Source organism: Canis lupus, chromosome 34 (genome assembly GCF_011100685.1).
Source record: "Canis lupus familiaris isolate Mischka breed German Shepherd chromosome 34, alternate assembly UU_Cfam_GSD_1.0, whole genome shotgun sequence".
NCBI classification, from domain to species: domain Eukaryota; kingdom Metazoa; phylum Chordata; class Mammalia; order Carnivora; family Canidae; genus Canis; species Canis lupus.
Window position 1 is genome coordinate 19,750,119 of NC_049255.1, and position 15,618 is coordinate 19,765,736.

General features: G+C 50.0%; 1 protein-coding gene across 6 annotated transcripts in view; it reads left to right on the forward strand.

Annotated features, from left to right (window-relative positions):
- ST6GAL1 (ST6 beta-galactoside alpha-2,6-sialyltransferase 1) overlaps nucleotides 1–14,646 on the forward strand; it is a 121,261-nt gene extending 106,615 nt beyond the window's left edge. For all 6 annotated transcript variants that reach the window (XM_038583652.1, XM_038583653.1, XM_038583649.1 and 3 more), the window contains 3 exons: nucleotides 7,678–7,776; nucleotides 8,856–9,030; nucleotides 11,539–14,646. In XM_038583652.1, coding sequence (XP_038439580.1) covers nucleotides 7,678–7,776; nucleotides 8,856–9,030; nucleotides 11,539–11,780 — 516 coding nt within the window. In that variant the 3' untranslated portion in view covers nucleotides 11,781–14,646. The remainder of the gene's footprint in view (nucleotides 1–7,677; nucleotides 7,777–8,855; nucleotides 9,031–11,538) is intronic.
- Nucleotides 14,647–15,618: the final 972 nt, after the last annotated feature.

Below are 15,618 nucleotides of genomic sequence, written 5' to 3' on the forward strand. Positions count from 1 at the left end.
CCTTAGGCTTTGTTTCCTAAGAACGAGAATATTGTTTTATGCAATCAAAGTACAGTTATCAACTTTTTATGTTTACACTGATAATACACTTTAATCTGAGTTCCAGATAGGTTTGTTTGCTGATTGACCTAATACTGTCTTTTATGGCATATATTAATTTATTTTGGTACAGGATCCTGTCCATGATCTGGTAGTGCATTTAGTTGTTGTGCCTCTTCAGTCTTCTTTCGTCTGGAATATTTCCATAGCCTTTCTTCTTCGTTTAAGGCACTGACATTTTTGAAGAATGAAGTCCTTCTTCAAAAAAATAAATTATTTGAGGTTTTTCTGATGCCTTCTCTATCTTAGATTCGGTTCATATATTCCTGGCTGGAAAAGCACACACATGATGTTGGGTCCTCCTAAGAGCATCACACCAGGAGGCATCCAAAGTCTATCTGCCCTTCAGCTGATTTTAATTCTGATCACCTGGATAAGGTATTGTCTGATTTCTCCACTGTATAGCTATTACCTTTCCCTTATAGTCTATGGCTGAACACTTTAACACTGTGCCACTATTCTGCTCCTCATCAAAATTTCCTCCTATATTTAGCATTCCTGGCTCACTTTTGCCTGAACCAGTCTTTCCTTTGATGCTTGCAAAATGGTAGTCTTCTAACTATAGCTCTCTCTGTCTGCATCATTAGGTTGGCACTTGGAATTCTACTGTGAGTGAGAGCCCTCCCTTCTCCTCCTCCATGTATCTTCTCCCTCTCTCCTCTCCTTTCTTTATTTATGATTGGTAAGAACTCATGGATTCCTCTTTTTCCAGTGGTTTGTAATTCATCATTGTTCTGAATTACTTTGGCGTTCAAATAGTCTTAGATTTGGCCGGTGGGAGTTCCTTGAAGCTGGCCCCTATTTCCCTGTGACATGCATGCCCTCCTTAGTATTTTTTTTTTAAAGTTCGGTATCTTCTGGCATAACAAGGTAGTCCAACTAATTGTACTTATCTGTTGTGTTTTAAATGTTTCATCTTTATTAGTTTTATGCTGAATATATATATACACATGTATTCTGGATCAGAGATAGATTTCTGATCTAATACTTTACAACAGATAATGAACGTACTAGTTCTTCCTTGCTCAAGCTCTGACTTCTAGGGCAATGCAATGAGAGCCACATTAGTTGTCCTACATGACTAGCAAGGTACTTCATAGGCAAGGGACAAAAAGTGGGTGGTTCTGCCCTCCCTCCAACACACCACTTGTAAGAGGCAGGAGGTAGCTGTCCCCTCCCTCAAAGGGAACCCTTCTTACTCCAGTCCTTTAGAATATAAACTGGCTCAGATGTGAAACCAGAGACGTCTATAAGTTCCTGGACCTTTTTCCTCTTGCACCAGGTTTCCTGGCCTCTTAGTATATCTCTGTATTAACCTAGATATATCGTCTGAGCTATAACCATTTGCCTTCTTGGGGAGATAAGAGATTTAATTCTGTTTTGAACCAGAGCAGACCAACTAATTAGACAAATAGCTATAGAGTTCATTCTGATGGTATAGAAGAGTATAGGCGTCTAGGGCTTGTAGCAGGAGCACTGAGGTATTGAGGAAAGTTTTATTTCCTCATACTAACCTACCTTAGCTCTGGAATATGTCATTTTTCCAAGGAATCTTGGCTCTTTTAAGTAAACATTGATATTAGAAACCAAGATCTGGGTGCTAGGTGGTTCATGCCTACTGAAGTATCTTTGCTTCTTGGCTCTTATAGCACAAAGAACTAGGAAATAGTACATGTATACACGCATTCCTGTATTTACTGGCATATACGGACCTGCGTGTGTGCATGGACACATCTGCATAGACACATGCATGTTCACACAGATATGCCTGTTTTAGAAATGATAGACCCTGACTGAATTCAGTCTATCCACATAAAGTATCCCTTGCCTTCCGCATTCTATATTTGCATTTCCCCCTCCTTTCACAGTGAGGATCCTGCATCTAACACATGTGCCCATTTATTTATTTGCTCGCATTGGTAATACCCCTAAGATAGTTTGAAAATTACTTTGCACATCTCTCCATACTCCAAATCTACCGGAGGGAGTTCAGGATGGATTTGCAGTTTTCCTCCACATGCTGCCCAAGCCTGGGGTCGCACAGTCACATGATGCATCTTATACCTAAGTCACCTGGATTCCTCCCTCCGAAGTGTTTCTCTTCGCTGCGATTGTCGAATTCATTTGAAATTCTGTTGTATCCATTTTGTTTCAGTTTTGGGGTTTTCTTTTCCTTCTTTTTAAATCATGCACAATATTAACATGCTCTCCAAATTCAAAACTATCCGAAAAGCTACAGAGAAGTGTTAACCACCCCTGTAACATTCCTCCCACCCTGCTCTACCCCCACCCTTTGTTGGCAGCCAACTGTACTATGTTCAGATGTGTCCTTCTGAGTTTGTGTTTGTCAAGACAAACAGGTGTATAGGGTTTCTGAAGTCCCTGTGGCTCTTACACAGAAGGTAGTGCAGTGGGCTCTGTGTGCTCTTTTACACTGCTTCTCTCTGAGTGTCTTCTCAAAATCACTCCATTAGCTTGTAGAAATTTTCCTCCTCCTTTGTTATAGTGGCATAGTAGTCCTTTGTGGCTGAATTTCGTAGCTTTATTCTTGTAACCTCTTCAGCTTGGACAGTGAAGTACTTTCCAACATCAATTCTTCTTATACTTGCTGATTCTTTCAATGACTTTCTGGGGTGCCAGGGGGAATTACAGGCACCTCTGATTTGGGATTTGCGGTGGCCTTCCACTTGAGGTGCCCTTCTCTCTGTGAGAGCACCTGCTTCTTGTCCAGGTCCAGTTTACCATGGTCAGGCCTTCAGTTTTCGTATCTGCTCAGGACCTCTACCACCACCCGGTGTGTCTTCCCAGAGTGCTGACTACTTCTGTAACTCTGGCAAAGTTGCCAGTCTGGCAGCTGGAACACAGACTTTTTACTGTCTTGAATGAAGGTTGTCTGGTACAGTGGGAAAAGATGAGACAGTCCTTAATTTGTACCCTAGCTCCAGCCTTTCTTAGCTGTGCGATCCTGGGCCAGTTATATGACCCCTGATAGCTTCCTTTTCAGGCCCTGTTTGGGGCTGAGAAATACTGTGAGGGAGGATTAAGAAGACATGGACTTTGATTGTTGTATGAGTTTAACAAGACAGTAAGTCTAGACTCTATAGTTAAGATATCAGTATCTACACACACACACAAACACACACACACACACACACACAGGGTCTATCAGTGTCCTAGGCCTGCCATCAAAATACCACAGATGGGAGTGCTTGTACAACAGAGATTTATTTTCTCACAATTCTGGAGGTCAGAGGTACAAGATCAGGGTGCCATAAAGCCTGGTCTCTGATAAGGGCTCTCTTCATGGCTTGTGGAGGGCCACATCTCTGCCTCTTCACGTGGCCTTTCCTCGGTGCACATGTGGAGAGAGAGAGAGAGAGAGAGAGATCTTTAGGGTCTCTTCCTTTTCTTATAAGGATATCAGTCTTATCAGATGGAGGACCTGTCCTTGTGACCTCATTAAACCTTAATTATCTCCTCGAAGGCCCCACCTCCAATATAGTCACATCGGGGGTTAGGGTTTCAACATAAGAATTTTGGTGGGGGGCAGGAAGACGCTGAGGGGAAAAAAGATTTGGGGAGAAAAAAGGCCAACATATTCATACAGATATTGTCTGTTGTTTTCTTACCTTATGCAGTCGTGTGTATTCTTCTCTCACTTTCTGCAGTGAGCATTTCTTACTTTGTGACTGGAGAGATGACTTTAAACAGGTTTCCATGGGCAGCCCCGGTGGCACAGCGGTTTAGCGCCGCCTGCAGCCCGGGGTGTTATCCTGGAAACCCGGATCGAGTCCCACATCGGGCTCCCTGCATGGAGCCTGCTGCTCTCTCTGCCTGTGTCTCTGCCTCTCTCTCTCTCTGTGTCTCTCGTGAATAAATAAATAAAATCTTAAAAAAAATAAAAATAAAAATAAATAGGTTTCCATAATAGCACCTCTCCGTCTCCCTGCGTGGCCTTTTCCTGGCAGGTGTCCCTGGGGGCTCTGTCGCTGTGGCGATGACTCACGTCCCTCATCACGAGGCTCCTGGGATCCCGGACCCCAGTCGGACTCTGCACCAGGCTAAGGGCAGGGGCACCTGAGAAGATGCGCATTCTGTCCCCAGCGCCTTGGCTGGCAGAGATGCTCCCGGCACGGCTGGTGCCCCGGCTGGTCCCCCTGCACCTGAGCCCCGCGAGGGGAAATGGCCCTCCCCGGCCCCGGAGCACTGCCCGCCTCCCCGAGCCGCTCGGAGGCCCCTCGGGTAGGGGGACATCTCTCAACGTCACGTTAGGGCCGCCAGAATGCGGGCGGGCAGGTCAGGGCCAGGTCCGTTTCCACTTGCGGGGTGCTTGCCAGCCGCTCCCCGTCCCCGCCCGGGGCCTGGCTGCCGTCACCTCTGCTCCTGCTCTGGAAAACGAGCCCTTACCTTCCTCTCTTCTCAGTTTCTTGCTTAGTGCTTCCCGCGCAGCAGCTGGGGGGGGGGGGGGGGGGGGCAGCGTGCGCATGCGCGTGAGGACCGAGGCTGCGGAGCCAGGGCGCTCCTTATGCGCAGTGGGGGGGGACAGCCTCTGGGCTCCCCTTCTGGCTCTGTCCCCAGCTCGCCCACAGGTCTCTCTGCTCTCTGGACCTCAGTTTACCCATCTAAACTGACGGATTGGGTCCAGCCCCTCGAGGATCTTCCAGCTTTGACTTGCTACGACTCAGACGAAGCAACATTCTCGCGCCGTGTCTGTCTCCTCCCACACCCCGCGCCGACCCCCCCCCCCCACCTTGCGGGAGGCAGTGCGGGTCGGTCAGCAGGGCGGACCCTGGAGCCAGGCAGCAGGGCTCCCGTCCAGACCCCCTGCTACTAGCTGTAAGCTGGGGCGAGTTTCTTGGCATCTCTCACTTTATCTCCTTATTTATAAAAAGAGCGTCTTAAAAACAATTACCTCCTGGGGCTGTTGCGAAGATGAACTGAGACAGTGTATGGAAGTACGTGGCTTGGGATGAACCGCACCAGATGGCATCGGTTGCTATCGTTGTTCGCCTTTGTGGCAAAGGGGAAGAGACTTTTGAGCAGCTCCCTTGGGACTTGAGGCCCGCGAAGCCCCAGATCCCAGGAAAGCCTTAGGATGCCAGAACCGGCTGCCAGTGGCCTCCTCCTTGTGCAGAGATTACTGGGAGGAGCAGGAGACGGTTTAAGAATCCCAGTCGTCTCTGTCCTCCTGAGCGCACCTGCATCACCTGGCTGATGGCAGAGAAAGAAGCGGGGCTCAGGAAAAGACTTGGGCTCTCAATACACCAGCTGCTCCGAGGGGGGTGGAGCAGGGTGGGAATAGGAATGAAGTTGTGGAATTCTGTTCCCGAAGTATAGAATAGTGGGAGGTCGCCCGCTGCTCCCTGGGCCTTCCTGTCGCCAGCTCCAGCTCCGTGGCGTCTGCCTTGCAAAGCCCCGCCTGCCGGGATGCCTGGCCCGCCTTTGGACCACAGCACTGCATGCCTGTGCCAGGGGTTACAATACTCCCCGGGGACACAGGACTGCACTTAAAGTCAGAAGACGTTCCTAGATCCAGTGGCCCCTCGCTGTGGGACTTGAGGCCAACTGCCTCATCCTTGAACTTCAGACCCCCACCTCACCCACCCCTGGCACATTTGCTTTTCTTTCCACATTCTCATTGTAGGAAACGGCCTGAGGTCTAGGAGTCCCCTTGAACCGCTTTCCTTCACTCTCAGCACGCAGTGAGTCTACAAGTCTCCAGTTGCAAGTTGAAGCTCCTTGTCCTTCCCCATAATTTTTTTTTGGCTGAAACCTGGTCTCCCCTTCTCTCTAACTCTCGAGACTCCAGAACACTAGTCAATTTACATCCTTCTCACTGAAAAGCCTTCACCAGTTCCATAATCTACTGAAGAAACCCCGAGCTCTCTGGCGTGGCCCCTGCCTATGTTTTTCTAATACCTTCTAGCTCTCCCCCTGTATCCTAGCTGCACTGGACAACCTGCGTATTCCCAGATAAGCTCCTCATGGTAGTGAGTAGAATTAGGTTTGTCTGTTAGTGACAGGAACATGCTGCCCACCCCTCAGCACTAGGTTAACAAGATAAAAATGTATTTCTATGTCATGTAAAAGAAGGCCAAGGGTGGACATTCCAGAACTGCTATGGTGTTCCAGTGTGTCAGGAACCCAGGCTCCTGCTACCTTGTGCATTTGCCCTTCAGTCATGGGACTTCAGCTTCATGGTCCAAGATGACTGCTCCAGCTCCAGCCATCACATCCACTCTTAGCTGGCAGGAAGGAGGAATGAACAAAGAAAGGCATGAATTTGCCTCTAAGGACACTTTCTGGAAGTCACACTTGCTCACATACCCTTGGCCAGAATTTTATCATGGGGCCAGACTTAGCTGTAAGAGAAGTTGGGAAATTTTTATTTCAGGTCATCTTTATTTTAGGTGGCCATGTGTTGAGGTAAACAGAACTGTTTGTTTCCAAGGAAGAAAGAATGAATGGATATTGGGTGATACCTAGCAGTCTCTGCCACATGTCACAGCTGGGACATCCTCTGTCTCCTCACACCCCATTCTCCTGGCTTGGCCAGCTATGATTTGTCCCTGAACACTCACCTCACGGCCAGACTCATGCTGGCACCCTGTAACCCCCTGGGGACTCCTTTTTCTTTCTTTCTTTTTTTTTTTTTGAAAGATTTTATTTATTTATTTTAAAGATTTTATTTATTTATTCATGATAGACATAGAAAGAGAGAGGGGCAGAGACATAGGCAGAGGGAGAATCAGGCTCCATGCTAGGAGCCCGACTCAGGACTTGATCCCAGGACTTCAGGACTGCGCCCTGGGCCAAAGGCAGGCGCCAAATCGCTGAGCCACCCAGGGATCCCCATAAAGATTTTATTTAAGAGAGAGAGAGTGTGCACAAGCAAGGGGAGCGAGAGGCAGAGGGAGACAGAGATGCAGGGAACCTGATGCAGGATCCAGTCCCAGGACCCTGAGATCATAACCTGAGCCAAAGGCAGACGCTTAACTGACTGAGCCACCCCTCCCTGGGGACTCCTTAGCACCCAGTAGAACCCAGCCAAGGTGGGCCCACTGCTAATAGTTCTTATCTCAATGATATACTGAGGAAGTGGGATTGTAGTCTTCAGGCTTCCAGGCCGTTCTTACCTTTGCGGGGGGGGGGGGGGGGGGGGTGACGAGGTAGCTGAATGACTTCAGAGGCTCGTGGCAAGTTGCCGCTCTCTGGGTTGACACCTTCCCGTAGTCATTCTTGGGCTATTACAGTGACACTGATTAGCTCTCCGCCTCGTGATGGTGAGCAGTCGGGGTGCGGAGGGATTGTGGTGATTCTTGCTCTTCGTTTCAGGGCAGCTCTTGATTTGATTTCTGCCACTTGTTCCTCTCAGTTTCCACCTGGGGCATGTGTGCTTTTGAAGGTGAACGTCCGACGGCTGATCTCACAAATCGCTGAAATTAAGTGCTACACCAAGACAGAAGCCTCACGGGCCCTGGGGCCTCTGGTGGTGCTTGTGACCTGCCAGTCAGTACTACGAGGCAAGCGTTTACATGTCAGCATCCAGGTGACAGTTGGTCTGTTTCTTCCTTGCAGCTGGTCACCACTGAAGGGCGCTTCCTCAAGGACAGTCTGTACAACGAAGGAATCCTAATTGTATGGGACCCGTCTGTTTACCATTCAGATATCCCAAAGGTAGGTGGGCGTCCGTGGGAAAGAGAGATTGAGTCTTCCGTTTCCCTAGAGATGCTCCCAAGTTCCTGGGTTTTGAAAGTCACGGCTGACCTGGGCCAGCCCTGAAGACTGGCTCCTTCGTCATCCGGACGAGCAGCGCAGAAGTATTCCTGTCCTGCAGCCTCGCTGCTGTGCTCGGCCCCACAGGGCCATGTTTCTCTCTTAACTCTGGCGCGGGTCAGGAGTCGGGGTGGCTGGATTTCTCACTGTCGGGTGGGGCCGTCCAGTACAGTCATTTCGGGTGCGGATCAGCAGGAGTAGACAGTGATTACACATTCCTGGGACAGAATCACCATTCCACTTTCCAGAATTCTTCCCATTTCAACTCATAACAACAGAGGGAAGTAGATAGAGGCATGGCTGTTTCCCTTGTACAGGTGAGGAGACTAGAGTACGGAGAGGGGAAGTCGCCTGCCCAGGACTTTGTTTACCAAGCGGAGGGCTCTGTTTTGGGGTTGGGAGTCTCAGGCCCCCTTGCTCTGCAGCTCCTCCAGAGTGGCACACTTGCTGTCCGTCGGGCGTGTCAACCAGCCTCTCCCTACGTGCCGCAGTGCCACAGGACAACGGTGTCAGGGCGCAAGGCTGGAGGCTGCTGTCCTGGGGACACTGGATTCTGAAGTCAGACCCCCTGGGAGCTGACGGCTCTGGTCATCCATCCCCGGCGCCCTCGCCACCTCAGCCTCCACAGTCTTGCTCTGGTCTCACTTAGAACTGAAGTTTGCCTGGGGCGGGACAGGGGCTCGGGACCGACAGATGTGGCAAGCTGTGCCCCAGTTTTCACCCCTTTAAAAATAAAAAGTGGGATTAGATGGTGCCAAGGGCCCCTTTGGGCCCTGATAGCATTCCCTGAGTCATGATCCCAAAGTCTGAGGCTGTGCTGGGGTGGCCAAGCTCAAAACTCCCTGTGAGCACCGGCTGTGTGCTGGGTCCACTGTGCTGTCAAGTGAGAGCTGTGATGCAGAGAAGTCTGGAGTCTGCTCCAAGGAAGGGGCTCTGAGGCACATCCCTCTTCTTGAGAAGACCCTCTCCTTCCCTTTCAGTGGTACCAGAGCCCCGACTACAGCTTCTTTGAGAACTACAAGAGCTATCGCAAGCTGCATCCCGACCAGCCTTTTTACATTCTCAAGCCCCAGATGCCTTGGGAGCTATGGGACATCATTCAAGAAGTCTCCCCAGAGGAGATCCAGCCCAACCCCCCATCCTCCGGGATGCTCGGTGAGTCCGTATCTGGGGAAAGACCTCTCATGTTTGTTTCTAGAAGAGATTAGAAAATGAGATCTCATTCATTCATTCATTCATTCATTCATCCAATTCTTTGCTTACCAAACAATTGCTAGGTTTTTGCTGTATGTGTAGGCTGTGCCAAGTTCTAGGTAAGATCCAGAGACCAATAAGAGAGAATCCTTTTTCTTTAGGGTGTTTGTGGGGGAGTTCAATCAGGGGTCAGAAAGCCAGGAGGGAGCACCCCTTCTGTCAGCGAGCTTGGTGAAGGAGTGGCATTGGGCCAGGCCCGGGTAAGGGTTGGATTTGGTGTGGGGAGGGGTCAGGAAAACAGGAAGGGCAGCACTGGGATTTGAAAGAGGAGGGGAGGCAGGCATTGGCCTCCCAATTTAAGGGGGCACCAAAAAATTCAGTGACTGGGTAAATACTATGCATACGATATCTTTTAAAAATCACAATTAATGTAAGATTTTAAGCTGAGTGAAATATCAACATTTTAAATAAGGACAGGATCAGTGATCATGTTATGCTGAGCCATACTGGAATCCGAGGACAAACAAGAATCAATAATACTTTATTCAAAATTTTAAAAATCGGCCTTAACCTGGTGAGTACCCTAGTCATGGCCCTGAGAAGAATGAGAGGCAAAGCTTTATGGGGTTTGAGGGTCGTGAATGGAGCTGAGGGAGCTGGTGTAGGTGGGCTGCATTCTGAGGCCAGAGGGTCCTAAATGCGGGCTTCAGACTTTCTTCTTGGACACATGGAAGGGCAGCTCTTTCCTCTGCCTCCCCCCTGCCCCCCCACAGGATGGCTCTTCTCCTCCAGATAGCTCTGGGACACCACCCTGTGTGATGTGCTTGCTCTCCTGGAATGCAGACTCCCTCAGGGTGGGACGTGAGACTGAAGCATTCTTTTTTTTTTTTAATTTTACATTTTTTTCCTCAAAACTTTATTTAGATTCATATTATACATGATATAATATCGGTGTCAGGAGTAGAATTCAGTGATTCATCACTTACATACAAGCCCTCATGCTCCTCATCACCAGTGCCCTCCTAATCCCCACCACCCTTCCAGCCCTTCCCCTGCCCACCTCCCCTCCAGCAACCCTCAGTTCTCTGTCTTTAAGAGTCTCTTAGTTTGATGGGTTCTTCTGGGTGCAGCACAGGGTAGCCCCGTGGGAACTGTCCTCTGAGCTCATGAACAACTGAGTGTTCAATGTCGCAGGCACTCCTTGGAGAAAGGGATGGGGGCCATCTCAGGACCATATCTTCATACCTTTTTCTTCAACTTCTGTATGTATGCATTTGATGCATTTGGGGCTCTTCTGGGAGACCTTATGAGCAGGAATAGTTGGAAAAGCATCTGGGGAACACTCTCCCATCGCCCCAGTGGCTGGTGTTTATCCATGCAGTCCCCTCCACTGCCAGCCCTGCCCTCATCCATCCCTCCTGGTCATGGCCCCTACCGGGCCCCATACCACTGCTGCTGGGAGATTTACTTGAGACCCATAGGAGGTGCTCCCTCCCATAATTTCCAGAAGCCACTTCTGTTGCGCCTTCCCCAGCTTGGTTGCAGAAGTATCTTTTCTCCCCCACTGGACCAGGGGCAGCCAGAGAGGGCTTTTCCCATATCTGATTCCTCTGGAACATAGTTGCTGCTAGCAGTTCACAGTTTGGCTATTAGTGAGAACTGCTTCATCCTAAGGGGTCAGAAGGGGTTGTTAGGAGGAGTCTGAGAGCCATGATCTCACTGTATGCTAGCAACAACCTGTGTGGTAGGAGAAGCGGTTGGATCACCCCTCGGGGCAGATGGAGACCCTGAGGCCCAGGGAGAGACGTGTCCTGCATGAGACACTTGAGCCAGGTGGGGACGAGCGTGGGTGTAGCAGGAGTCTCCTGCCTCTCGTTGGGTTGTGTCTCCAGCACAGTGTTCTGTGCCACCTCCCCGAGAGCGCCAACCTGGCCTCACCCCCTCCGCTCTATCTCCTGTCGGAATGAATGGAGCCCGTCAATATGGGCTACGCAAGTTCCTGTTCCCACCACCCCCCTGGCAGCTGAGGGAAGGACAGCCTCCCCACCCACACTCTTTCTCTGAAGTACCGTTAAGAAACAACTCCCCCCAGTCAGCGCCACCTGCGAGGCTCCCGCTGGATACACAAGTGCTAGAAAGTACTATCTACGTGTGATGGTACTGTCTCCTCTGTCCTCTTGTCCTCCCTCTTCATGTTCACACCGATACACTCAGTGACTGATGAACGGAGCACTTCAGTCCTCTAGTGTTTAGGGATTCACAGGTCATAAGCTCAGCAGCCTGCACCCTGAGGAAGCCTGCTGGACTGGCTTACTGGCAGAGCTCGGGCTGAGAATCAGAGTTGTCAACAGAAACTCTAGATCGACATCTCCCCAGGTTTGGGTTTCTGAGCTGCTGGACTCACGGGGCAGACCTCTAGGGTGCTGGAGTGGGTTGTCGGGCAGGACTTACCTCTGCTCTCCTCTTCAGGTATCATCATCATGATGACACTGTGTGACCAGGTGGATATTTACGAGTTCCTCCCATCTAAGCGTAAGACTGATGTGTGCTACTACTACCAGAAGTTCTTTGACAGTGCCTGCACGATGGGCGCCTACCACCCACTCCTCTTCGAGAAGAATCTGGTGAAGCACCTCAACCAGGGCACAGATGAGGACATCTACCTGCTGGGGAAAGCTACACTGCCTGGCTTCCGGAGGATTCGCTGCTGAGCATGGGCTCCCTGGTCAGGTCCCCCTCGCCATTCTCCACCAAGTCTGGGCAGATCACGCTCCTAAACAATCGCGGCCCGCACTGTGGGCCTTCTGTGAGCGAGAACCACAGGCTGTAGGAGTCCCAACAGCAAGCAGCCAGGTCCAGCCTGCCCCGTAGCTGCAGAGGTGTGCGAGCCCAAAGCCTCCTGCCACACACATGTACACACACACCTAGCATTCTTTCCATACCACCTTCCCACCAGGGCTGCCAAAGCTGGGCTGTTTTCTCCTTATTTTCACAAACCAGCACTCTCCATTGCTTCAAACCTGCACTTTTACACCGATGTCACATTTTAAAGAAATTCTCCCAAATTATGATTGGGCCAGTATTATAGGGTGGCTCTGGGGGCCAATGAGTGGTACTGGGCATAGGAAACATGTCGATTCCTCCAGAACAAAGTTTCTCCCAAAGCCCATGCCCCTGGGAGAGGTGGCATTCCTGTCTCTCTGGCTGGTTTGGTGGGTCCTTAGCCTGGGTGCTTCTGAGCAGAGGGTCTTGATGAACCCACACCTTCTCCATATGGAGAAGAGAGGCACAGAAGGGCACGGTCTCCATCCTCCGGCTGTCCACAGTTCAGTGGGAGAGAGACAGGGAGGATTCAGTGTGCTCAGTGCTCAGGGCGTTCGTGGCGAGGCCGACTCCGTGCTGTCCGCTCTCATGCTCAGAGGGGCCACGCATTTGCCGTGACTGTGGTCAGAGAGGGCTTCGCTGAGCTGCGCGGTGGAGGAGCTTTTAGAGGAAGTGGAGAAACACGTCAAGCAGATGTTTGAGTCATTTGAGTTGTGTTTTCCCTTCTGCCTTTACTGCCCATGTTTATTCTCTAAGGTCTGCCCAAACTTCAAGGCTCAAGTTATTTTTTAAGGAAACCGCTCCCTCTGAGTGCAGCCCCATGGCAGACACCTGGCAAGCCAAATGCCAAAAACCTGACTTGTCCACGCTCGGCCTGGCCTGACCCTTCGCTGCAGCTGGGTTCGCACACCGTGTCCGCTGCTTCCCTGTCAATGCCTGCCCCACCCCCTCCTGCCTGCCACCTTGTTTTTCCCCTCTAAAACAGTAGATTGTTTCCCTCTCTCAAATTACTTTTAAGGCATTTTGTACTTTAAAAGCCTCCCGATCCGATGATTTCTTTGACCTTCATGGGCTTTTTTGCAGAATGTGTCTCAGGGAGTTAGGGATGTGGTTCCCTAGAATTTAAAGTTGCTCTCAGAAGTCAGAACCTTAGGGCAGCCTGGGTGGCTCAGCGGTTTAGCGCCACCTTCAGTCCAGGGCGTGATCCTGGAGACCCAGGATCGAGTCCCACATTGGGCTCCCTGCATGGAGCCTGCTTCTCCCTCTTCCTGTGTCTCTGCCTCTCTCACTCTCTGTCTCAAATAAATTTTTAAAAAAAATCTTAAAAAAAAAAATACAGAACCTTAGAGATAATGGTTTATCAGACGGCTATGCCCTCCACCTCTCCGGCAAGGGGCAACGTCAGAGTCTCCAGATAGAGCCCCTCCCACTGTGGTGTGCAAATAAGCTTCCTGGGGAGTTTTGCTACCCCCTTCCCAGGTGAAGAACCACACTGGACTGGTCTGGCCCCGGTGAGGAGAAGGTAAAGGACTCACTCAGGGTTACAAAGTAATGCTGTAGAGCCAGGGCTCCTAGACCCAGGCTTGTGGACTCCTGGCTCCATGTGCTCAAGGGCCTCTTCAGCTTGAGTTCTAGACCAGCGGTCTGGGAGCTGGAGTGCTCTCATGCTGCCAGACCCTTGGGTTATATGGGCAGTAGAAGGAGTCCTGGAGAGAGAAGCCCTGGGTTTTCAAATTGATGTTCCCCTGTTTACTAGCCATGCCACCATGGGCTAATTCTCCTGAGGCTCTGTTTCCACATTTGCTAAATGGAGGTAATGAGCCTACCTCACAGGGTTGTTGTTAAGCTTACATGAAACACCTGTCCCGGGTCTGTACTTGGCACATAGCAGGTGCTTAGTACATAGTGGCTTCTTTGCCTCTCTCCCTCCTTCCTCCAATAAGAACCTGCTCCAAGCTCACACCTGGGCAGGACCTTGCTTTGAGGGAAGCCAGAGAGGGAATCCCATCATCAGGGAATTAACTATGCTACTGGGAGACGACAACTGCCCTGGCTGGAGCACCCAGGAAACCATCCAAGGCAGCGGGGGTGCAAGTGCAGAAGTGTCCCTCCTCCTCCTGCTCCCTCCTTGCAGCTCTGGTCTTTTGGCTTGGGAATAGGCAGAGCATTTGGGCTGCTTCCTGCTGTGTAGAGGGAGTCTTCTCCACCTCTGTGCGCCCAGGAATTCTCAGCTTGCTTTAGGTTCTCTTTCGATGCACTCATTGCAATCTTTGAATCATAAACAGAGGAAGGTGGCATTCCACCAGTGGGAGATAGGCGTTGGTGTGGACACTGAGACTACACTGGGTAGATGCTAGCTTTTAATTGTTATTATTAATATAAGGGATCAAATTAATTTAAGTGTGATTCTGGGTCTATGGAACTTTTAATTCTGTGTTCTCTATGGAAACTAGTAAAATGCAAATAAGACAGGGGTATTATTGTTGGTCTGGTGAGATGTTTAATATTTGCGACAGGTAACTTAAAAATGGTGACTGTGTGCTGCAGGGAAGTCCCCGTCCCAAGGGGTTTGTGTCTTTGTCAGTAGGTGTCTCTTCATCCTTTGTCATGTGTTCCCCCAGTCCTTCAATCACGTAAGCTATTCATTTTGGTTTGGAGACCTCCATCTCAGAAGTGTCTGAAACATACCTAATCTCATTCTGAATTACCCAAAGATTATGTAAAAATTTAAAATAAACATGTTTTTAAAAAGCTTCTCCCTCTCTTCTTACTCGCTAAGGGAACCACTGCTGCTTATCACCTTTTGTCTCCAAGGAGGACATGACTGGAATCCCAAAGCCACGAAGCCTCCCCCACTAGCTTCTCTTCAGTACTCCAGGAGGAAGAATGGTCTCTTTATGTGGCAGCTTGATTGGTTTTTCTCCCTTTTGCTCTTGCTTGGATTCAGATGACTGAGTTGTCTGCCCCCAGGGAAGGGATGAAGGAGGACAGAAAGCAGAAGGAAGGTGTTCACCTTGGTTTCCAAAGGCCTAAGGACCCTAAGGGAATGATGTCTCAAGGGGATAGCTAAAATGCTTGGATAAAAACCGTGAGAAGCAGGAATAGGAGAGAAAGGAAAGTTCCTTTTCTCTGCGAACTGCATACACCTGCCATTCTGGCTTGAATGTGTCCCCCTAAACCACACTCCATTGCAGTCTGTTTAAGTATGCAAGAGCAGGGACGCCTGGGTGGCTCAGTGGTTGAACGTCTGCCTTTGGCTCAGGTTATGATCCCGGGATCCTGGGATCGAGTCCCGCATCAGGCTTCCCACAGGGAGCCTGCTTCTCCCTCTGCCTATGTCTCTGCCTCTCTCTCTGTGTGTCTCTCATGAATAAATAAATAATATCTTTTTTTTAAAAAAAGTGTGCAAGGGCATTGTGTCTACAAAAACTATGCACAGACCTTAATAAAAAATTTCTTATTGGTAAAAAAAAAAAAAAAATACTACCCATCATCTGAGCTTCCAATGAGTCATAAGTAGAGGGTCTTGCCCAGGTGTTGCTGGCTGCTGACTGATCAGGGTGGTGGTTGCCGAAGGCTGGGGTAGCGGTGGTGATTACTTAAAATAAGAGAACGATATGGGGTGCCTCGGTGGCTCAGTTGATCAAGTGTCTGACTCTTGATTTTGGCTCAGGTCATGATCTCAGCATCATGGGATCCAGCCCTGCATCAGGCTCTGCGCTCACA